Below are 24,640 nucleotides of genomic sequence, written 5' to 3'. Positions count from 1 at the left end.
AGGGAGCCCCAAGGGCAAGCATTCACAGACATTGTTACTCAAGGCTGAAACCAAGACTGAAGCAGCTAAATGTAGAGCAGCCATCATTCATTTTAGTATTTACAACTGTGCTTTCACTTCTATGAATGTGACATGTCAGTATGTCATCTTTGAAAAAGGCCTATTAATCAGATAACCAAACCCCACTGACCAGGGGCTTTGGGGCCCCTGAGGGTGTGTGGCACTGTGGCTGTTGCCTGCTCTGTTCAGTTGATAATCCAGCCTTGGCCAAGCCTAGGCCTGCTTCCCATATAAGAAGGGTTACAGCATTAGGAAACTATTGTTTCAGCAAAGTATCCTCAAGAGGTACCCCAGCAGTTTGCACTTCCACCAAGTTGGCGGATTGAAAAAAGACAGAAAAAAAAAACAAACAAAATGAGGCAGCGAGGGCTGAGATAAAAAGCTACAAAAGCTACAAAAACCGTGGACCTTACAATTACAGTTTACATAATTCAGCTCAGTACCATCTTTCATGTGACCCCTTCTGCCTCCTCAATGCAAATTCCTTCAAACCCCACACTCTCAGTTTATAATGCAGATTTTCTGTTTGAAGTCTCAAGCCTGATCCGAGATAACCATGATGATCTACCAGGACCCCCTTCAGGACCAAAGAAGACCTTAGAATATTTTTTTCACCGACTTGAATAGGAGTCCTTGGTGCAAGTCAACTGAACTTTGTGTGTAAAGTCGGCGGTGTGTCCCTTTAATGCAAAGCTCTTATAATAACAAGAAAGGTTGCAAGCAAAGGCCCCTCTCCATGTCTACTGTAAACCTTTTACAGCCTTGGTTGCAACACAAACACAGCGTAACTGAAGTCTGGTGAGTTGTTTGTGTAGTAGGTGTGGACTTGTGCCCATGCAGATGTCTAGGTGAGCTTTAATATGGAGTGAGCCCTTTCCCACGCCTTTCCTCTTCAGCTCCTCTCGTCTGTGTGCTCTGCTGTGGAGAAAGAGGGGAGGGGTGGAGCGGAGTGGTGGGTTACAGTCCTGGAATGTGCGCGCGCTCCCGATTCTCTCTGTTCTCGTCGGTCACGGCGCGCGACGCAGACAGACTGGTGTGTGTGCGCGCGCAGCCCCGCGACAGGTCTGGAAGTGCAAGGAGGAGGCAGGACAACGCTGCTGGAGCGGGGAATGATGGCGGTGAGCAAGAAGAAGGGACAAGTTTGATACTGTAAAAGTGCGGCATTGTGGGCGATCGTTCGGCGCCGAACACGATGAAGCAAGTTGGAGGTGAGGGCCTTTCAAAGTTATTTACCTTTGCGCTGTGCCGTGAGTGGAGACAGGGTTAACGTTTTCAACGGCTCGCACTTGAAATGCCACAATGAATTGTTGAGACTAACGTTCATGCTGAGCTGTTGGCCCAGTGAGTTTAACTTTGTTTCGCCTTTTTATCTGCGGTTACCGACAACCCCAGCGCTGTCCGACCGAATTAAGTAGCTACAGTAAAAGTTGGCGGCTGGTTGAAGTTACTTTCAAGGTTAACCATTTTGGTTTAACGTTAGCTAACGCCAGTAGTCAGATAAGCATCGAAACGCTAACGTTGACTTTCGAGCTTATTAACGAGTTAACTTGACGTTACTTCATATGCTGACTTACCATTAGCTTTCACGCTGTTTTTGCACGTTTGCATGTAGAATGATATAGTTATGTATTAACTCACTTCAAATGACTTAACGTTAGGCATAGTGAGATAATGGTATCCGGTGTCTGTATCTACATATTCTACTGTCCGTTTCTCTCTTTAGGTGACTTCGCTGTGAGTGTTTAGTTGAGACAACAGTGCTCCAAAGACGCTCCGCCGGACCCATGGCACCGCTTGCGTAAAGTTGAGGGATCGTAGTTTACCAACAGTCAGCTGCAGTCTCTCCTAACCCGGCTTTTCTAATTGGGCTGCAGCCATAAACAAGCAACAATGATCAAAGCGGAAAGCAAAGGAGGCGAGAGGACCCTGAGGAGTGCGTCTCCTCATAGAAATGCATACAAATCTGACTTCCACGCTATTAAATGCTCCTTTGATGGGCAAAAATCCGAAGGCGCCTCCAAATCATATGCAAATGGCTCCAGTGACACCCGGGAGGACTCGAGGGGGAGGCCGTTTGGCACCAGAGTGAACAAGATAAAGAACATATTCCTACAGATGGATGGTCAGCAACAGGAGTGCCAAGAGGGGAAAGTGACTGTTAAGTCGGATGTGCCCCAGGTGTCCCCACCAAAGGTGCAATTCCCAGTCAACACTCACAGAGTTAACTTCAACAACAGTGCTACGAGTCCAGAATCACAAAATTTAGATAAAACACCCAAGGGGGAAGATGTTGAGATTGACAAAGTGGCTTTGGCAGAGAAGTTTTCTGTGACGAGAAAACTCTTTGAAAGGGGCATCAAAGAGCAGCCTGCAGCTGAAAAGCAGTCTCCAAACAGAGCGGTAACTCGTTTGTCCCTCGGAAGTGCATCTGATGAAGGGAAAAGCACAAGGAGAGTATCCGGATCTTCCGAGACTGCTGTCAAATCAGAGCAAACTCCTACATCAACAGTTGAATGTCGACCAGATGAGAAGGCTGATAGTGAGAAAAAGCATGTGTCTAGAGTGTCACTGAATGCAGGACCTATGTCCAAAAGGTTGGAGAATTATATGTCAGAGAATGACTCAGAGGACAAAAACACAGCTGCTGCAAAAGGAGAAATGGTCTCTGCCAAACAACACAGTACCACTGATCACTTACCTCCTACCTCTCCAACAAGGGACAGCGTACTCAAATCCACTGCTCTTGTCAAGGAAGCCACTAATTCTACACCTGTGACTGATGCCACTAACAAAAATGCATCCCAGGCAGCTTGTGTCATAAACAAATCAGCATCTTTTGGGAGTAGTGTGGGGCTTAAGCCAACATTCCCGGTTACCAATGCAGCCTACAAATCTGTTTCTCCAACAACTGATGCGACTCACAAACCCATCTCACCAGAGCAAACAACCCCAGTTAGTCATGGCTACAAACGCTCCTCGTCATCCAGTGATGGATTTAGTAGGACATCTGTTGGTGGGGATGAAGACAAGCCACATAGTCTGCCCCCAAGGGACGTGAAGCAGCCTCTTCCATCAGCTGGTGGTCTTCTGAACACCAACAGGGCTAAATCCCCTGAAAAGGCCAGGAGTAATGACAGTGTGGTAGACAGTCCTAGCAGGGACAAGCCACCCAGCCAGACGTCATCACTGAACTCCAGGGGGGTGGGCATGGTACGCGCAGAACTGGTAGTGGTTCAGAATGAATCCTCTGAGAGTGAGGAGGATGAAAACGTTGGAGATAATGTGTTTGCAGAGACAAAGATGCAAAGCCCCAAACACCTACCAACAAACCTGAAAAGAACCTTTCCAGCAGAAAAACAGAACTGTAACCCTGCCCATCACTTTGCAAAAGAGACGCAAAGGATAGCAGACACTGTGGGTGAAGGTAGAGTCTTGGAGGACGGTGATCAATTTGGGTCGAAAGAGGAGAAAAGGGAAGGCAGTTCAGTCGTGACTCAAGATTGTAACACCAATCATGAGGAAGATGATGAGGTAGCAGAGGAGGAAAGTGAGCTGGAGGAGCAGGTGGGCCAGAGCATCCTGGATAGAGCCTCACCAGTAGTCTACGGTATTGAGAACGCAGCATTTGTGGATGACAGAGATCTAGACCAGGTCCTCAGGGAGGAGGAGGAGGAGGAAGAGGAAGAGGAGGAGGAGGAGGAGGAAGATCAAATGTATAGGGAGTATGACGACTGTTATGAGGTCCCCGGTCTGTCGGATGAGGAGGAGCCTCCCTCAAAGAGGAAAATCATGTTCTCCACAGACCCAATTCTGGTAAGTTTTTTGAGCTGTGCTGTTTACATCTGAGCTATTGCTGCTCAGCCCGAACACCTGAAAACATAATGCGCAACACTGTCATTATAAACCACCGTCTGCCTGATTCAGCAACTGTATGACCTAGGTGTTTCCCTGTAGACGCAAGACAAATTAGTGGAGGCTGAGAATGAATACTTTTGTCAGGCATGTTGACGTCACAGTTGCTGCACTGTATCATCAGACAAGCTTTGTCACAGCTCTGAAAATCTAAACAATAGTTTATTTAATCTTAGTGACTTGGGAGGCATGTCGTTCGACAAGTTCACCTCCTGGTGCATTAACCCTGCAAGAGATCAGGAGAGGAGAATTTTGGGGACGTGAGGGAGCAGCGTTGTTTGTGGTATTTTTGAAAATGTTGTTGACATCGCAAAAGAGCTTGTGAAAACAGGACCACAGCTGAACGAGGGCAGCGGTGAGGTAGAGACATGTGAAACTTCAAAGCATACAGTAAAAAAATCATGGGCACCCCTGAGTCACTGCATTGCACGGGTATTTTTACTCACTCAGAGTGGTTCCCCTCTGTTCATGAATCATGTGTTACACTCATGAGAGACTTTTCACTTCTCTCCAACATGGATTTAAGGAATTGAGGGGTTGTATTTTCAAAATGATCTCTTGTGCAGACAGTGGTTAAGTTATCTGGTGTTATCTGAGGAATTCCTGATTTAAGCTTCACCTGTTCATGTCTAAGGATGTTAATCTTTTGTGAGAAGCAGAGAGGCACGTTCTGTCTTTTTCTTTTCTCTGAATTCCCTCATGTTGTTAGTGTTTATTATTGAGAGGTCTAACATGTCTTCTCGGAGGACAGAAGTCCCACAGTTGAGTTTGTAGAGCTGGGTGATTGACAGAATGACCAATAACACAATATTTTTGACTTTGACTGTTTTTGAGTAGGTCTAACTCTGTGCTTTCACAAACTGTCCAATCTCAGGGGATGGTCTGCCCAAATGTTCTGTGTACAATTAACATCACAAATATAAATGATGATTGATTTTATTCCCCCTTGACAGGTCAAGTAAGTAAGGAAAATTGTGTTAAGTGATGTAGCCTTCAAGACCAGGAAAATACAGCATTATACTGCAGTTATACAGTAACAATAGTCTCATATCATGATATTTGCTGTATGGTTTTGTACTCCAAACTTTTTTTCCAGCCAGTGCTGTCTCTTTTGGTATTGCCACACATCATGTGTCGTAAACATTGCTTGTGGATGTTTAATGGGTGTGGTGGAAGTGGAGGTGATATCTTCTACCATAGATATTCCACCATCGTGATATGTAAACAACATTTTGCTAAAGCAGGGAAAAACAAATCAGTTCTGTGCATTCCACATAGTTGTGAACAGCCCAGTGTTTATCCAGGCCTCAAAATGCCTGTTATCTCAGGGTGTGGATCCCCCTATCCCTGTCCTCCTGGCAGGGGGTCCTGGGAGAGGGGACTAGAAGCTGACCTGGAGTGGAGGGGACACAAACAACAGTGTGCCTCCTCCACCCAAAGTGGAGCTATGACAGAGATAAACACAGCTTTGTAGTTCACAACAATATACCAGACTCTCTGTAGACAGTCTCCTCTATGTAGCAGTTCACATACTGCCCAGAGGAAGGGGGGAACTTTATGCAAAGGATAAATTGGTGGCACAAGGTTGTAATTGTTGATGTGTGAGCTTGTATCACTGTACATCTCCAGGGCTGATTGAAAGATACTAGCTGCGTCCAAATTTTTCATACCTCGCCATAATAATAAGCACAGTGCTAGTATGGTTAGAATGTGAAAGGTGAGTATGCCTTTAGCAATGAAAAAAATATGATGAATGAAGCAGATGATCCTGGAACAAAGGGCTGCAACCACCATTAAAGAACACGAGAGATTTGCCAAAACAATGACATGTGCATGGATTAAAACCATGCGGTTCATGTTGGCCAGCTAAGTCACTCACATGTCCCTCAGCCAATTTACCTGTGACCTGGCTAACAAAAGCCTCCTGCTAGCACTGCATCATTCTCCACAGTCTGCTAGTCAGAGCTGGCACTGGGATTGAGTGCACTTGAGTTGTAGCTAACTGGGAGAGAGGAAGTGCTTTGTGCTTCTGGCCCACAACGGATTAGGTCCCTATGTAACCCGAGTCATTTTGACAGAGGAGGTGTCCTTTGTGGAAGAAAGGTCCTCTTTGTGAAGTGAAAGAGACGTCTATTTTCAACATGTATCACCCTTATCAGGGTTGAAACAGCCACAATTGAGGAAGTCAGGATTAATGCATATTAAATTCAAAATTGAAGAAAAGTGAAAGTCTTGTGTCAAGCTAAGTATTGGATAGTTATGGTTTCTAAATGCAATTAATGTACTTCAAATTGTAGTTGCATTGCGAGTACTCAAAATGTGCATTGTTAAAAAGGAAATAGCTGAAATAACTGCAAGGTATTGTTGAAAATGCACTGCAGTTGTTTTACACAATATGTTTTGTGAGAAGATTCTTTTGCATATATGTTTACACCGAGTCACACTTTAGTAGGGCATTGAAATGCTGCATTCCCATTGCTGCTGTGTCAGTATACAAGTTTGCTATCCCCTCTGGCAGTAGGAGCAGTAGAAATATTGCACCACTCCTTTAAATACAATCTTTGGTTTTAGTGAGAAGGTTGTTTCCTCTGTAATATCAGATCTGTGTGTCTAGGCATGTGCTTATCCAGAGAAACTTGTAAACCTCAGAAGACTTTTGTAAAGTTGTTCACAGGTTTGAATCTACTGAAATTCACTTTACCTCTTAACCCTATATGTTGGCAAAAAGCCAACATAAGAGGTAAGAGGTATTCAATGATTAACAGCTTCTGCTATACGTGCATGTAATCTGTTTGGGGACAAGACTGCAGAAATTTTCAGGGTAGTTACGTCTTTAGAGGTTGTCTTTGTGTTTTGTGTATGATGTAGCATATGAGGATGTTTGGAAAAAGAATCAAAAACCAGTTGTCTGTAACAGAAAAGAAAATGTCGGAAACCAGGATCTGCACCTGCTGCTTAGCCCCACCCACGCACAGTCACAGGAAGTACCACCAGCAGTTATTGGTTACGTGACAAATTGTCCCTTCTTGAACGCACAGGGTGTGGTAAAGGATTGTTGAGTGCATTGCAACTGAAGTATTCTAATTTTTTTCCTTTGTTTGTTCTGTCTGATAATTACACGGTCACAGCGGTCACGATTCAAGCATACATGTCCTTTTGTCAGTTTGGCTTCTGATATGCCTGCAGTAAAACTTTAGTATCTGTAGACAGTTCACCTGTGTTGACTGGAGTACAGGTTTTAGACAATAATGTGGAGCGGTAGTGTCATGGTTGTCCTGAATATGCATTCTTGAAAGGTAGAGGGTTTGTCGTTCTTTATTAGGAGTGGGAATCTTTTGCAATCCTACAATTCGATTCGAATTCTTTGTGTCACAATTAGATTCACAATTAATTCCCTTAAAGGGCTGCACTATTTAAGGCTCTTAACCCAATGAAATGTAATCTGAAGCGTATAAATGGCAGTGACTCGTGAAGGTCATTTTCTGAACAAACAGAAAAGAAAGTATGAGTATCTAGCATTTTTAATTAGAGGAATTTAACTGCATTCATTTGAAAACATGGTATAGTCTTCTGTCTGTATGACAATAATGAAATAATTTAGTATTCACAAAATACTTCACTTGTGTTATGCAAAGCTAATTACTAAGTTTTTCAACCTAAATTCACCCAAATGCTTTTGTGGTTAATGTTTGTGAAGATCCTCAGCTTCTGTCTGTATTTCATGTGATTGGTGAAAAGCAAAAGGGGGCATAGTCCATGTTTTGATTCTGGTCTCTGTAGGTAACCCATCCCATAGTGTTATGCTTTCCATTTCCTAAATGAGATGGGTCTTCTGTTGGCCAGAGGAATGTGTCTGACTAGACTCCACCCTCCTGCAACCAGCAGACAGGCCACCCCCTTGTAGTATCAGAGTTCCCTCCAGCCACCTGGGCAAGTGGGTGACTATCTGACACAGTGAGGCAGAATACTAATGCAGTCAGCTCAATGCTGTTCTTCAGACAACTTGGCATGGATTGAGTTTTGGGCAGAGTGTGATTGCCTTTCATTATGCGATTACAGACAAACACATTAGTAGAGTGCTGTGTGTTTTCACTGAAAGTTAACAATAATTGTGTATTTAAGATTTCAGCAACCCTTGCAGGACAAAAGTAGGTTTTGTGGGCTATGTCTAAACAAACCTGTCTAACCTGTTTATGTTTGCAATCCTTTGGAAATATGATTCCATTATGGCACTCTGCTCTTCTCAGACTCCACCTCTTCCTGCTGTAGACCATACATTAACACTTAAAAGACAAACATTGTTGTTTCAGTTACAGTCAATCAATGTGAGCTTAACCAAGTGTTAATAATTCCTAGGGCAGTGAGGCAGGAAGTACTGGATATATATTTTGCTCTTTTTCTTGGTGTGTTTACACAGGATCTGAAAGCTGGGCCCCATGCCTTCTTCCCTAATTACTCTATGATCTGCGCCAGGCTGCCACCCCTGCCCCAGCTCGCTCTCACAGCGTGTTTTGATTTGTTGTCTTTTTGTAGGCCCGCTTACATTACGAGCTCACCAATCCAGCGGTCAGCTCTCGTTTTGCACTGGCAAGAGATTTCTCTGGTTTGCTTTTCCTCGCAGCTGCTGACTCATTTCCCACATTGGTATTCTGTTGTGGGGAGGGGAATGAGGGAATGATGGGAAGGGTTTCAGTTTGGGTGTTGGCATGTGTACGTCTGTGCATGTGAGTACACGTAGAGAGAGCAGACCACTGCAGTTGTTGAAGATGGATTAAAAAGCCCACACATACTGTTAGGAGTTTGGGAGGGAATGGAAATATGATGATGATGGTATAGCAGTCTACTGACCCACATCACAAGCCCAGTGACAGCAGTAATAATTAAGGGGCAAAATTTGGCATTAAAAGAAAATGTTAGATACTTTGTCCACCAAGGAGTTTATGTTTTCAGTTAAAAAAATTACTTGACCGATTTTTATGAAACTTGGTGGAAGAACGCAGCCTGGACCAAGGAAGAACCCGTTGAATTTTGTAGCAGATCTGAATCACTGGGCTGATACAGGAATTATTTTTCACTTTCCATTGGCATTACGAGATAGGGCCGTTTGGCTGCGGCAGATAAATGCCATGCACCTTAAAATCCAGTCGATGTTAGTTAAGTTCAATACTGACAAAACATAGCATATGAAATATGATGACTTCATGTCCCAATCCACATTGATGGTTACTGGTAATCCTCTGGGATAGCTGGCACATGTAGTTGCTCAAATTTCACACAGAAAGCAGTCATTATGTAGCACTCAGGACAGTGGTTTCATGGGAGAACTGGTACAATTGCAATGCCTATGGCTTTAGAAATGTAACTTCTGTTTTTCATAAATAAGAGATGAATGAATCCTTTACTGATCCCACCGCAAAGAAATTTCCAGTGATACAGCAGTACAGGGCACAGTGCAATAGTATGAAGCATGAGTGAAAAAGTAAGATATGATACAGTAAAATAAGTAAATATGGCAATGGTTGAGTTGACAGTGTTGCAAAAATATTTTCCATTCTTAACACATATCAATAAATTACATGTTAAGAATGTGAAATATTTCCAATTTAGAACTACATAATAAATGCACAGCTGAGATGATGAGGCTTGATATTTTGACATAATTCTACTTTTGGAAATATATCCACTATATGTACTATCATGGTTGCACTTGCAGATTTGCATATCGTTGGAGAGTGGATGATTGGCCTGGGTCTGTGCTCTCTGAGTGCCCTTTGAGGTCTTGTTAGATTTTGGTGTTTCATTCTTGTTTGAGTCAGTCTGTCTGATCAACAGTTGAGCAGTTGAGGGTTTTGGTTAGAGCGGATGGTGGACTGGGCATGTGCTGAACAATAAAGGAAAATGGGTGTTTTGTCTGATAAGTGGAGACAGTGATAATAGTGAGCTGTGTGTACAGCTTGTTTGTGAGGCAGAGGCTCATAAAGAGATTGATTTCTGTCTTTCTTGCAAAGAAAACAGTGGTTGAGTGATTAGGTTTCAGCAGAGAACAGAACATTGTTCGAAAAGGCCTGGGAGTCCATGGCAACAGCAAAGTCAGACATGGGAGCTGGGGGGGGGGGTTAGAGGGGAGAAGCCAATCTGAATTGCTGCTGCTCAGCTAATGCCGGGGCCATGGATGCAGTGGTGCTCCATTTATTCTATTAGCCTACATTTCCAACCTTTAATTACTAAAGTCTCCAACGTCTAAACTAAAAAGCATCATTCATCCTTGATGAAATTTCTGTCTGCTCTAGTTCTGTGAATCCATTTTTAACTGTCTAAATTAGAATTTGATAAGCTTTCAGTCCTATTTATAGGAGTGCTTTCAAACTTATTGTTCAGAGACATGCAGAACTGGTTTAAAGATGCAAGCAGCTTGAAAATGTCTTGAGTTGCTGGTTTATTATTTAAAAAAAATCTTATCTTCAGTGCTATGTGCAGTGGCCTTGCTATCTACCACTGGAAAAAAAAAAAAAAAAGCACAGTATATGGGTCATAGATTATCAACCTGTGGTTGTAAGTTTGTTCACGTATAAAAAGGAGGAGGAGGATTCAGAAGGAGGCCGTACTTGGGTTGATGGAGGGTCGAGGCCCCATGAATAGCATTCCTGCCAGTACCAGAGCTGCAGTAGTGTGCCTAATCTTCAGATTCTTTAATCTTCTTTCATTTGGTTAGAGGATACAGGAGAGATGTACCTGCAGCTGTACTAGGCCAGTTTTGTTTCCAAGATAACACAATGCAATTCCACTAGAATAAATGTGTGAGAAAACCAGCAGGATGTTGTAAAACAGAAATAGCCGTAGTATTTCACTATGACAAAGTGAACAGAGAGCTCAGTGAGTTATCCTGGAAGCTTACTGTCTGCACTGCTTTGGGCTGCGTCCAAAGGCTACACAGTGAGGAGACAGAAAGACAGGGGGAGAAGGGAATCGTTGCGGTTGATTCTTCAAGTCTTGACACGCTGCAGGATCTCGACCTCAGATTCTGTTGCCCAGAGTGGAAATGCTTATGTGATTACATCATACATCGTCATGGCAGATTTCTCAATCCTATATTCTGTAGAAATACTCCTTTTTTTTACTCTGGAAATTGTCACCCCTTGTCGTTAGATTAGTTTTTTTTTTATTATGTTTACCATAACCTTGGTTGCACACTCAGCGTCATGGGAGCGATATCTGAGCACAACTCAAACATTTGTCACAGGGATTAGTGTCTCTGAGATATCCAAGATTGCTACACACCACATGACAGTGTGCAAGTAAGCACATTTCTGTGTGTTTTGGTGTTGAGTAAGGCTGTATACATAATCTACAGCAAAGGGCTGCATGTACAGCTATTAAGTTAAGTTTTTTTTTTTGAGACTTTTACTTTCCTCTTTTTAATTTCCAGGTGACAACACCAGGTGACCAGCCTGCATTCATTAAAACTACAATTCCCCTCTCATAAGAACAGTGCAGCCAAATGATGATTCTTGGTCAATGAATGATGACCAACAAGGGGTTTTGTGTTACTGACCCACTGTTGGGTTTATCCCCATAATCAGGCATTAGCCACAGATGGAGTCTGCTAAACTCTAATCTGCTTTTTTACCAACAATGCTTTGTATCTATAAACTAGTTTCTCATAAAGGAACTTACTCTGGTTCTTCTCACCATGTTCTGTTGGGACTGTGTCAGGTAAAATGGCTGGTTTATTTTACTCAGCCAGACCTCAAGATCAGTGATCCTGCAGGACTTGTCAAACTTGCCAGAATCTGCTCAGAAATCTTAGCACTCCTTTCTGGCTTGAAGAGAATTTACAAGATTTTGCACTGCAGCTAAATAGAGCTACTAGTCAATTTACAGAATATTAATTGGCAACTATTTTGCTAACCAATTATAATTTTAAGTATTTTTAAAGCAAGAATGCCAAAGATTTACAGGGGCTGGACTTTTTAAATGTGAAAATATGCTGTAGATCTTTATGTTGTTTAGTTTAACATTGTCAAGTTTTCAAAGATGCCACCCTGGGCTCTGGAAAGCTGTGATAGACGTTTTTCACTATTTTCTCCCTGAAAAGTGTTGTTATGTATAGTAACCCTTAAGGCTGGTGTTTTGTACTGGGTGGTAACTGATAACTTTGAAAATGAAGGGATTAGTTGTTTTTTTTAGTGCTCTTTATTTGGTGTCTTTTTACTGTGTCGATGATAACACTTGTCGCCTCCGAACGTTGAACTTTGCTGCATCCACTGCTTAGCTCTCCCCAGCTGTGCCCTACTTTCCACACTGCTCATGTTCTGCTTTATAATTCCAACCAGAAGACAGCCTCTGGGACACATCCAGTGCTTTGAAAGGGCTGCCTGCAAAGTTCACAACTTCTTAAAAGTCCTCAAGACTATGCCTTGGGAGTGCATTTTCTGCCTCACTGTCAGTGACACTTGATTTACATCTGTTCAAAAATGAGATGAAGATGCGAAAGATCACTAGCAATCATGTTGATGCAGCCTGTGCAGTTAGATAAGTGAAGAAAATTCAGCTTCATGATCTGTCAGACAGTATTGTGAGACCAGCAGCCACAGTTGATAAGAGAGTGAATTTAATGTCAGTGGTCCAAATCATCATCAAAGGGCTTTGCTGTCCCTCAGCAGCTGTTACAGTGTGCTTCAGTAGTGCACTGGTGCCATGATTTCCCTCATAAAGGGAGCGCAAGTCTCCCTCTTTGTGCAGTTTCTCTCAAATGAACAATGTGTCTTTGTTTAGCCTACCAAGATAAATAAGAGTGACTCAGAAGTGAAAATAGTATGCTTAGGTTTGTTCAGATCCCGTAGATATCCCTCAACATCAATCTCTCTGTTGGTTAAGTACTTGAAAAGGACATAAAGGGTGGTGTACTGAAGATATGTTGTTGATATTTTGACCAACACAGGTTTTCAGCACCTTCTCCAATGAGGAGTATGATCGGCGCAATGATGATGTGGATCCGGTCGCAGCATCTGCAGAGTACGAGCTGGAGAAGAGAGTGGAGAAGATGGATGTGTTCCCTGTGGAGATTGAGAAAGGTGAGTTCAGTAACACTGAAAGTAGATTTCTATTTGTCATGAGCTGCCAGTGAGAAACATTTAACTCGCACAGTTACTGATCTTAATCTGTATACACAAGTATCAAGGGCACAAACATGTAGAATTGAGCATATTTGTCCATTCTACTCACTCTTTAACATTTTCACAATTTCTCTGCATTCAGGAGACAATGGACTTGGCATCAGTATCATAGGAATGGGAGTGGGAGCTGACCAGGGTCTGGAGAAGCTTGGCATTTTTGTGAAAACCATAACGGAGCGAGGAGCAGCTGAGAACGATGGACGGTGAGTTAAAGCACCGAAACCTCCTTCTTCAGGAGTCTCTGCTAATGTTGTGTATACAACCGGAAACATGGCATGCAGTCACTGTACATTACGCCACTACAACTGTTTTTAACATTACATTCTAGGAATTGCACACACTCCCACCCCCCACTCCCACCCCCACCCCCACCCCAGGGCCCAGTGACATACAAGACACAAACAACTGCATTTATTAATATCCTCCCAAGGAAGCTACAGAAAAAAAGCCTGACTGCGTCTGTTTCCCAGGCATTTTTAGATTAGTTTTATTGCCAGCTGCATTGAAGCTACTGGATTTTTACTATGCTGAAGGCGGTGCATAACTCAGTGTGGAAATGCTTTGAAAACTTCTCCTTGTCATTACTGTCTTTTGTACCTCTAGCATACAGGTGAATGACCAGATAGTGGAGGTGGATGGTATCAGCCTGGTGGGCGTCACCCAGCTGTTTGCTGCAACCGTGCTGAAGAACACCAAAGGCACAGTGAGGTCAGCTCTCAGTCCGTCTCATCTGCCCCTAAAAGCAGCTTTACTGACAAGACTGAGCCACTGTTATCTCAATTAGAAAAACTGCTCAACAGTTGAATTTGTTTGAGTCCTGTGGTGTTTTTTTTTTTTTCTTTTAAGTACAGAGGCAACGCAAAGTATTGTTGCATCTTAATGATTTATCATACATGATAAAATCACATGTGACGGGAATCTGGCCTAAACTGCATCATCCAGGCAACATGTAAGTTGTTCCATTATAGGGCGTGCTAACATGTTGCATTCTAAAACAACAGGTTCCAGATTGGCCGGGAGAAGCCAGGGACACAAAGTGAGGTTGCCCGCCTCATAAGCGAGACACTAGAGCAGGAGAAGAACCAGCAGCAACAGCAGCATCACTTGGATGACCCCTATGAACACTCTACAGAGGAGGTGAGTCAGCTGGTCATGAGAAAGCCCAATCGCTGCTCAATGTTATGCGGTGTTCATGTCATAAGGGATGGATGGTAGAAATGTGAAAGCGCGAGGTTGACGTTGTCTAGATGGTTGTACAATTATTATATATTATTCCATATGTTGTGAGGATTAAATAAGTGCATTGACAATATTTAACAATGGAGTTTGGCTGATGTGAGGAGTCCGAATTTACCCGGTTTTCAAGCAATTCCATAAGTACCAAGGTCGATATATTGGAGCTTCCAGGAAAAATCTGAGGTTCCCTGTTATAAATACGTCTCAGTTGTTGACATGGACACTATTTACAAGTCAGAAACTCATAATTACTATGATGTCGGCACGACATGAACACAACATTGGCCCCCTTGCCGTGCCCTGTCCCATCCCACTCTGCTCAACCAGGAGCAGGGTGCAGCTGGCTGTGAGTAAGCCATGTGTCACCATTCTGCTCTGTTGGAGGGTGATCATTCGACCACTGCCTGTCTGCCAGAGTTGTGAAATATTTGCTTTTTGAAGTTCAAGCAGCCACAAGCCCCTGTTTTTACGATAGAGAGGCTGGGCAGAGAATGTACATGGGATTTACTGGAGCAAGCAAAGTAAGTGGACACTGTTTCAAGTGGCTCTGTGGATATGTAAAGTGTGTGAGTAGGTGTGTTGATAATCTTGTTTACCGCTGAGGATATTGCTCATGTTAATGTGCTAGATGCTGCAGACTTATATATCCAAACTCCTCCACTGCCTCCCTGTGAGCCAGCCCACCAATGCTTGGTTATGATGTTCCAATCTCTCCAGTCTGTGGTGAAACTGTGCTACTGGGAGTGTTGTTAACACATCCTGAGTATGTTACTGAGCATGTACTGAAGTATGTCGGGCGTGTTGGTGTTTGCAGTATGTGATGCCATGTGTGATGTCATATTTCAGGAGGAGCGCTATGAGGAGGAGGACGGAGTAGATGAAAGGATTCTGGGCTCCAACTTCTCTCCAGGGCGGAACACAGAGGTGTTTGAGCTGCCTGATTCAGAGGTTTTGTTTATGCCAACCAACATGGACAGCTCTCAGATGGCCTTCAAGTTCAAAGAGGTAACACCCACGTCATCACTTTCAGTCTTATGGGATTTAAAATATATACCAAAGTTTCAGTATTTAATTAATGACTCAAGGAAATGGGTGTAACCCAATTTTTTATTTTCCTTTTTTCTTCCTTAGCTGCAGCTCAAACACAGCATTGCCACCGCTGAAATAAATCAACTAAAGGAGAAGGTACGATGAAGATGGAATCACCATTTTCTATTTTTATTAAGATATTCACATAACATACGAGAGAAATAAATATGCAGTATTCTAAGTGTGAATGCATTGCCGTTAACCATTAAAAAAGGAACCAAAACAGAAAATAGACTTTCATAAACTTATTATTTAAGTTGATAAGTTTGGTCAGTAATTATACTGTATATATGGCTCCTCTTGTTCTTTGACAATATTGTTTTCTTAGCAGTGTTTTTGCTTCTGTGTGATTTAGTTATTTCTATGTAATACAAATATAATAATACAACAAGTAACACAACGACTGTTTTAGGCCAGTGGCCCACCTGCTAAGAAAATGCAATTTAGCCTACAAAAATAACACCATCTCTGTACAGCTAAGGTCGTCTGAGGAGGACAAATCATTGTGGGATGCCAGGGAGTCTGCATTGGAGCAAAAGATTGAGGATAACAATGACAAAGTCCTGAAGTTGGAGAGTTACTGGCTGGAAGCCCAGGATCTGTGTAAGAGTGTGAATGAACAATTAGCTGAGACTCAGTCCCAGTACGAGACCCTGGACAAGAAGTACAACAAGGCCAAGAAACTGCTCAAGGACTACCAGCAGAAGTGAGTTTGTCTGGAGCTACACTGTGATGTTGCTGATACTGTTGGATTCAGTGGTTTACTGCTCTCAGTTTATTCATTCAACACATTCAAAACAACAAATTATTTTATGTAGAAACTGAAAATACGGCGAGGAATTATTAGATCTTAATTCATGATGAAGTGAATGGGGAAATGTTAAAATATGATTGGCAAACTGCACAGAAACACATTAGATTAGATAAAAATAAGCAATCCTGCAGTCAAGATAACATTTGTTTAGACCCAAAATGTTCTACAAAGACATTCTGGAGATGGGATTTAAAAATTGACGTAAAAGAGAAGATCTAATGGGGACAAGCAGACTCCCCCACAGTCTGTTAGAACATGTTTGTTTGAGCAGACTTTAACGAGGAGAAGGGAATGGAGAGGAGTGAGTGGCCTGCAAGCAGAGTGGTGGTTGAGAAGGTCAGACTGGTGTACTTGAGAGGGAATAATGCCTGAATGACATGTTCTTGTGTCGTAAAAAAAAAAGTTTAGTGGTAATAAGAACTGCAGTGCATGGGGTTAAAGGGTCAGCTCACCCAAATCACAAAACACATTTTCTCACGTACCCCGAGTGGTATGTAGTCATGCCAGTAGTCCTGGTTTTATCTGCTGAGGTTTGGAGATGTGGTCTCTGACATTCCTGCTATCACACCAATACAATGCATTAATGGAAACCTTTTGTGGTGGAAAATGACATTTGAAAAGCTTTTTCCAGAAACAATGTCCTTATTACTCTGTTTGCAGAATAACCATGAAAACGGTGCACAGACCTCACTGTAAACCATTTTAAAAATGTTTACAGTAATCTGCAAACCTCAGACATTAATCAGTTTCAGATGCCATTTTCTGAAGCTGCAGATTATCCTGAGTAATGAGGACATTGTTTCAGAAAAGACACAGCCACAATGTGGGATTTTTCAGATGTCATTTTTTTTAATGTTTGAGCAGCACAAATGAAATTCCACTCACATTCATTGGTGGTGGATATCTTAGAAATCGTGGAAATGAAACCAAAACTGTCTGCATGGACTGACGCTGCTGGATGTTTTCTTTGTGATTTGGGTGAACTGACCCTTTAATTCAGAGGGATCATGGGAGGAGGCTGAGATAAGGGAGTGTAGCATGGTTCACTACTTTGTTTATTGTATTGAATAATTTGTGTCTATGGGAATAAGTATAAAAACAATATATTTTGCTCTCTCTGCGTCTTGACAGTGCCAATATATTTTTATGTTTACACTCTGCTTTTTGCACCGAATAGCACCAGTTATATTGTTAAACCAAGACATAAACTGATTTTACATTTTGGGATTTTTGTAAGGAGAATATCAGCTGGGGGAATTCAGTGGATCAGAGATAAACTGGAACATGTTTACAAGCTAAAGGACTGATGGGAAACCACATTTCCTTGTTTCCTCCCCAGAGAGATAGACTTTGTGAAGAAAGAGGAGGAGCTGAAAAAAATTCTAGATGAAAAAGACAAGTGGTACAAGGAGCAGCTGGAGAGCTTGCAGAATAGGGTAAGACTCCACTTCAAGGGAAAAAACGAACAAAGAAAAAAACGCTTAATCAGCCCAGCAGAGTTGTGAGAGACATTGAAGTGAGCCTGTGTTGTTGTGTCCACAGATAGCTGCTCTGGAGTCCAGAGGGGCATCAGTTGTGGAGTGCCACAGCGGTCAGGATTCAGCAGCAGACGAGAGATTAAGCGGCCAAGACCCGGTCACCAACACGCAATCTGTTGACTCACTACTAGGTACAAAGGTTTATTTGAATTTAAAACGGAAACACACACACGTCACACTTTTATTGTGTAATCTGTAAAACATTCAAAAACACTCCTCACTCCAATGACCCTGGTAAATAATTAAAGCGGTGCACGGTCTCTCGTTATTGATATTCCTCTCTCGTAGAACAAGATTGGAGCGAGGTGGTCCCTGAGACTGAGCGTTTGGACACCAGTGCACACAAAGCTAAAGGCCTGCTGGCTCAGAAGGCCAAACGTCAGCCTCCATCACGCAGCAAACTTAAGGAGAGCCTCGCAGTGACGTCAAGTCACTCTCAGGTCAGCCAGCAGCAGCCAGTACACTGTTTAATGTGCTGCAAAGTGCTCCAAGTCCTGTGATGTGTTAGCATATCACTGGATTTGGACGTTTATAATGAAGCAGAAATGTTTGACAAATTAAAAGTTATTATAATAGTAGCACAATGTTGTTCTTGCACCAAGAGTTTTATTTATAGCCTCTTTTTAGTATGAAAGTAGTGTGACAGGTGTGTCATGTACAGTGTGTGCATGCATAACTGAGCCAGTCAGAGCTGAGAAGTGGAGCTCTCTGTTATATAAACGGCTTCTATTCCCTCTTCCTTGCATTGTCCTTGTAAATAATTAGATTTGGCCCCACAGGAAACTGAAGAAGAGGAGGATCAGGAGGAGCAGGAATCTCCCAGGAGGAGGAGGTCCATCCAGGAGAGCCTGTCCCTCCCTGTGCCTGTCTGCTATCCTGGGAATGGACAGAAAGCTGATCCAGGAGAGACTAGAGATGGATCCAGGAACAAGGCTGAGCTCTCCAGCAGCCCGTCTTTGTCGCCATCGTTGGGAGACAGTGTTGAAAGCAGTGGAAGTCCTTCTTTGTCCTCTCCCAAAGACACCTTGTCTCCACATTCCCCCTCCGGATTCATGCGCAATGTCAAGAAGAGGGAGTCCAAAGGCAAGGGCAAAGAGCTCAAAGGTATGCAAGACCAAATGCGATGGCTGCCATAACAGTGCTTTCTGTTGCATTGTTAACTGAGCCAGATGATTATTGTTTCATTTCAGAGGAGCTAAATGAGGCCTCATCGGCGGGAAAACCGAAAAGACGATTCCCAGACTTTGGGTAAGTCTTCCTAGTCGTGACTGTCATTTGTTTTTTACGTCACCATTTTTACACTTAACAAAAAATGTTACTGGTCATCAACAGAGGCCTCCGGAAGTCAGGTGGCAAAGGAAAGAAACATGACAAGGAGGCGATGAGAGCATCTTTGGACAGCAGGTATGCTACTGCACAGCTGAACTATAACAATTTAAAGGTGACGTTTCTTGCTGTTATCCATTGCCCGACATGTTGCTGTAAGTGCTACACATAGATGGCAAAATTGTTTCTTTTTTTTCCCCTTCTTTATCTAATGGTTATTACTTAATGACTTACCTTTTTAATGCGACATATCATGTATTGAGGTGTCACGTGTGTAAGCCTGAATGTGAATAACTCTTCCTCTCTCTCTCTCTCCTCAATGCTTAGGGGGTCGGCAGAGTTACTGGAGGAGTCTGGAGGGAACCTGTCTCCTGCAGATTCAATGACCTCCATCCCCACCTGTATGCCATTCTCCTGGTTCGGAGACAAAGAGAGGGACAGAGACAGAGAGCCCTCATCTTCCAGCAGCAGTCTGCCGTATGCTGCAGCTGAGACCAGCAGTGAGCAAAGCCAGGACCGCAAGAATAAAGTATGTGTCGAACTCTATGTGAAAATAAAGGCTGGACTTAGAGAGTATTATGATCCAGCACAATGTTTAAAAAATTTTGGTCATATATTATTCAAAGCGACATAAATGAGATTGAGATACAACACAAGTGGTGTCACAAATCAGACCCCTCTCAGTCATTGTGCTCTCACCACTGATGATTTGGCCAGCCGTAAGTCAGTCATCATCTTCGTCACGATGTATTTTTGTCTTCACCGAAAGGGTAAAACTAGTAGACACATGATGAGAGGCTCTTTCTAGACGCGTGCCTTCCATTGACCAGTTCTCCAAATAAGCTCCAGCAAAGGCTACAATAACTGGATCCATATGTGAGCCAACAGAGAGAGCGAGCAGGGAAGGATCTGTTGGCTTTTCAGTGACTTTGCAGATAGCGACACATCAAATGCAACCAGTGAAATGCCTGGCTTACTGTCATACAGGCTGCGGTTGGGCTTGTGTTCCCACGATGCTGTTTAATGAGTTCAAGACAGGCTGAACCGAGAGGAAGACATGAATGCTAGTTTGGGGTTTGTTGCTGTGTGCATTGTGGTAGTATTTGTCAGTGCTTTGCTGCCTGGATATTTATCTCATTGAACCGTGTTTTCTTTAAACAGACAAATCTCTCCTGGTCCTCTTTATTCAGTCGCTCGTTAGATTTGGTACAGTATACACATTTTGTTTTACCTCTGATTTTTAGACAACACAGTAGAGCGATACTAACAAACGTAGTTCTGCGATTTGTAATATCTCACCTCAACACGTCCTGTGAATAATTCACTGTTTCTTTTGTAATGGGTATGTGGTAGTGTTATAGGAAACTCTTATCTAAATTCCCTTTCATCCACCTTCAGAAAGCCATGTGGCTTGTATTAGAGGAAACACATGAAGCCAAAATTAGCTTCTAGGCCTTGTTGCACCAGCTTATCAGAGGTTTGATCAGAGATTTGCGTGTAAAGTCAATACTAACTGCTACGTTGTGACCAACTTGTATTGTGCAGCCTGATTTTTAGTGTAATTCTCATACTACACTGAAAGGAAACTGCACATGAACTTACATGTAGCTGGTGCAATAGCCTGCAGATCTGGACAGTATTTCCCTTATTCCAAATTTTACTCGTGTTCGTGTCTGGAAAAAAAAAAACCAGACACTTTAATTTTGCAAAATGATCACTTTGTCACAAATACTTCATGCTAGTAGCATCTACTGGACTGAGCTGAAAACATTACCGCATACCTGATGTGTGTGTTTTTAGATTAGAAGTAGTAGTGTTCATTGTTGTAGTCTAGAAGTTGTTGTTGTAGTCTTAGTGGTGGATTGGTTTAGTTCACTCACCTTCAGTGTTGTGCTATGTAGTAGACACTTCTGCCCTCTTGCACATGTTGAAAATCAGTCACTCACTGCTCAAATCAATGACCTTGATTGCTGCCACAGTTTAAAAATCATTTATCATAATAATTTGCGTCCTTTTGGAAACAGCACTGCACTTACCCTCATGCCTGTAGTGTTGTTTGTTTGCCTCTCCTAGTAAAGAACTGTTGTTTGTTGATGTGTTACTTTAGTAAATGCGTTCCTTGTTTCCACTTGTTCCAGAGTTTTTCAGTCATAGATGATTCTAACGCTGCCAGCCCCAGTTCAGACATCTCTGGGTTAGTCGCTGAACCCAATCTGTCTGGGCGCTCACACACTTTAATCTTCTCTTCCAGCGAGGTGAGTGCTCTCCTTGTTGCACAGTGACAAAAGCCGTGTGGGACGCCTTGATGCAGCTGAAAGGGGACATTCTCAAGCATGTTCTTTGAGCCACCCCCCCCCCTTTTATAGCTGAGATGAAACTGTGAATGCAGAGGGAATAGAAAAGAGCTGCATGTGTGTGTTTGTGTGTGTGTTAAAGCTGTTTTGTGTTAAAACAAGTCTTGCGGCTTAGCTTTTCTCAAGTCAGCTGTGATGTTAATAGTTTGTACTTTTGCCTCTGTTAGAACCGTCAACCAGCGCTTCATGTTCTTTACAAGCTTTGGCAGACCACAGAACAATGTTGACTGCTCTGCTGCCTGCTCGGCGGTGTTTCGGCATCTTTTTTTTTTTTTTCTGATATTATAGTTTCTCTCAGTCAAACGTACAGTATGAAGACACACATCTGCATCTGAGAATGTTATTGGGATTCTGCTGTCGTTGCACGCTTGTTTTCTTAGTGCTATCTTGGGAAACTTGTACACTGCAGAGTTTGGTCCAGCAGAATTTGCACTCCATGTTGTTTTTGTTTGCTCTCTGCATACTCGAGCTGGCTTTACCTTTTTATTTTGGTCCCCCTGCTTTCCAGCAACTTCCCCACCTGTAGAAATTCATCTGCCGAGATGAATTCATTTCAAACAGCATTTATTGAAGTGGTGATTAATGTCTGCATCTCATCATTTGTCACTTAGCTGTGCATTAGACTCATCGATGGCATTATGGCTGCTGCACATTGCTGGCAGACATCAGTTATATATAGTCTTTGTCATGTGTTTTTTCCCATGCACTAAACATGAGTCATCTTTTTCCCAACATATGACACAGCACAGTTGGACACTAACAGTCACAAGATGGTTGAACCCACTGAGAGTTTAAGAATCCTGCATAGAAACTTTCAGAAAACTGCATGGTTGCTTTCTAATATCTGTTCGTATTATCTGTGTCCTCTGCAGACTTTAGATGATGAGCCAGTAACTACAGGAAAAGACTATCAGTGGCAGAACCGGCCTGTCTCTGAATGGACCAATCAACAGGTCTGTCACTGGTTGATGGGCATGAATATGGACCAATACACACCTGAATTCACAGCGAAGGGAGTGGACGGCCAGCAGCTCTTGCATTTGGACAGTGACAAGTTGAAGGTAAAAAAAAAAAGTCAAAATGATAATAATCTAATTTAATGACCTGTATAATTATGAAATGATAGTTTAGGAGTTAAATAATGTTTTCATCATACAAGGCCCCTTTCATCGCAAAAGAAGTCATTATGTAATCAGGATTGCTGCCTTTCACTGCCACCTTGTGACCAAAAGCTGCAGCTAAGAATGACTGGCTCCCAATTCATACTTCACAGTATGACTTCTGCAGCATCAGAGGGGAAAACGAATATCAAGGACATGAGAAGACAAGACTACATATCGTCCATGTGTAGAATCTGCTCATCTGTGTCCCTTTATGAAACAGAGCTGGATTAGATCAATGTATTCATCAGGCTGAAATTATAGTAACATATTTCATACTGATGTCAAGGAAATACTTTTCTGGTTTTGTGAAATCTCTCACGGTTACTCACCCACAAAAATCATAAGGGCTTGTTTGGAAAAGGTCACACTAAGTCGTCTTTCACAGCAACTTTGGTCCAGAGCCCAAACGATTAGTCATTTGATCGATTTGTCACTGTAGAAATTCATTGGCAGCAATAGTTATAATTACTGATGAATCATTAACATGAATCTTTCAAGCAAGAATGTGCTCGCTCCAGCCTCTCAAATGTCAGTATTTCCCACTGTAGTTTGCCTTATATGATAGCGAATGACAGTGAAGATGAGCTGATTAATTAATGAGTGATTGGTGACAATCAGTGGTTGCAGCCCTACTTTGGCACTGTAGCATTATTCTGCCCTAAATCCGTGCACGTTTTCCTTCAGGCACTCGGCGTGTCAAGTCAGAGCGACCGTTCAACGATCAAGAAAAAGCTGAAGGACCTGCGTAAGGCTCAGGAGAAGCTGGAGAAACAAAGAGAGAAGAAAGAGAAGGAGGTGCGACGCAGTGGGAGACTCCCGGTCAGCACTGACTCTGTGTGCTGAGGGAGCAGCTCTGGACTCTGAATTCATGCAGCTCATCAAGTTCATCGCTAGCAGACCGGAGAGCAGCCGTTTTTTTTATATACTTTTGGTGCCATGACATTCATGCCACACGGCGTTAACGCCACCAAGACTGCCAGAAGTGATCCGACTGAGGTGCCAGCTATGATTTGTGTTCATACTGTAGCATCCCGTGTCTCTTCTCGTCACTGTTTCTCTTAACAAATTTCAGCTCAAACCATTTTAACTGAAAGATGGGGAATGTCAAAAAAGTTGGGTATGTGACCAAAAAGGAATCCTAACATTTTTTTTACCACTAAAAAGCTCGAAGCTATAATTAGAGAGAAGTCTGTCTTCAGATGTGATGTAGTTTGTTGCAGATCATGCATACATATACCGATGGAAGTCAAACGTATACTGCTTTTTCAGCATTTTATATTTTTGCTAGTATAACTTGCCTGTTTCCATGTACAACTCTTTTTTTTTTTTTTCTGCAGGAACGGTTATTGTACAGGTCAGATAAAAGCACTATATTTGTCTTTTGAGCTTCAATGGGCGACAAGGTTTTTAAATGTATAAATAAGTTTTATACATGTGCCTATTAACTGCATATCTTTTTTTTTTTTTTTTTTACTTAAATACCATTGTTCATTTTATACTATCTAAATTTTTCTACTAAGTAGAATAGCTCGGCCATTGTTTTTTTTTGTTGTTGTTGTTGAATGAAAAGCAACAAACAAATCAAGTAGGGATGAGGTGAATGCTGCTTCTGCCGGCCCTGACTCTGGCTGTGTGGCGCTGAGATGGGACCGTGATGCTCCATGTGCAGGAAATACACACACAGCACGCAGGTCTGCTACACGCACACCTCGCCGCTCCATTGGACGGTAAGATGTGCTCATGACAAGGGCCTGTGCGAGTCGGGGGCGCGGCATCGCGTATGAATGTGGGGCTGGACCATGAGTTGTTCACAGCCAAACCGAAGTGCTTCCTTTCTTCTTCCCAAGCATGACTCCATGTTCTGTGTCGAATACGACGTGTCGGACCGCAAGAAAATCACGTTTTCCACGCCATCCGAGTCGGAGAAACAGTTCTTGGTACAAACAGCATCAATAAACTAATTTTCACGTTA

At 42.6% G+C, this 24,640-nt stretch overlaps 1 protein-coding gene across 3 annotated transcripts; it reads left to right on the top strand.

Moving 5' to 3' along the window:
* Nucleotides 1-1,092: 1,092 nt before the first annotated feature.
* ppp1r9ala (protein phosphatase 1 regulatory subunit 9A-like A) lies at nucleotides 1,093-24,640 on the top strand. 3 transcript variants are annotated; one of them, XM_076747345.1, is made up of 20 exons: nucleotides 1,093-1,268; nucleotides 1,784-3,873; nucleotides 12,914-13,046; nucleotides 13,231-13,351; nucleotides 13,752-13,856; nucleotides 14,150-14,285; nucleotides 15,231-15,389; nucleotides 15,516-15,569; nucleotides 15,950-16,179; nucleotides 17,627-17,723; nucleotides 17,830-17,956; nucleotides 18,114-18,265; nucleotides 18,605-18,929; nucleotides 19,016-19,073; nucleotides 19,158-19,229; nucleotides 19,479-19,680; nucleotides 20,313-20,357; nucleotides 21,290-21,406; nucleotides 22,378-22,566; nucleotides 23,353-24,640. In XM_076747345.1, the coding sequence occupies exons 2-20, from the start codon at nucleotides 1,951-1,953 to the stop codon at nucleotides 23,509-23,511; spliced, it is 4,404 nt and encodes a 1,467-aa protein (XP_076603460.1). In that variant the 5' UTR covers nucleotides 1,093-1,268; nucleotides 1,784-1,950; the 3' UTR covers nucleotides 23,512-24,640. The 3 variants fall into 3 exon arrangements, with proteins under 3 accessions (XP_076603460.1, XP_076603461.1, XP_076603462.1); XM_076747346.1 differs by lacking the exon at nucleotides 20,313-20,357; XM_076747347.1 differs by lacking the exons at nucleotides 20,313-20,357; nucleotides 21,290-21,406.

The sequence above is a fragment of the Chaetodon auriga genome, chromosome 13 (assembly GCF_051107435.1).
Source record: "Chaetodon auriga isolate fChaAug3 chromosome 13, fChaAug3.hap1, whole genome shotgun sequence".
NCBI lineage: Eukaryota > Metazoa > Chordata > Actinopteri > Chaetodontiformes > Chaetodontidae > Chaetodon > Chaetodon auriga.
This window is presented reverse-complemented; position numbering and strand designations above follow the sequence as displayed.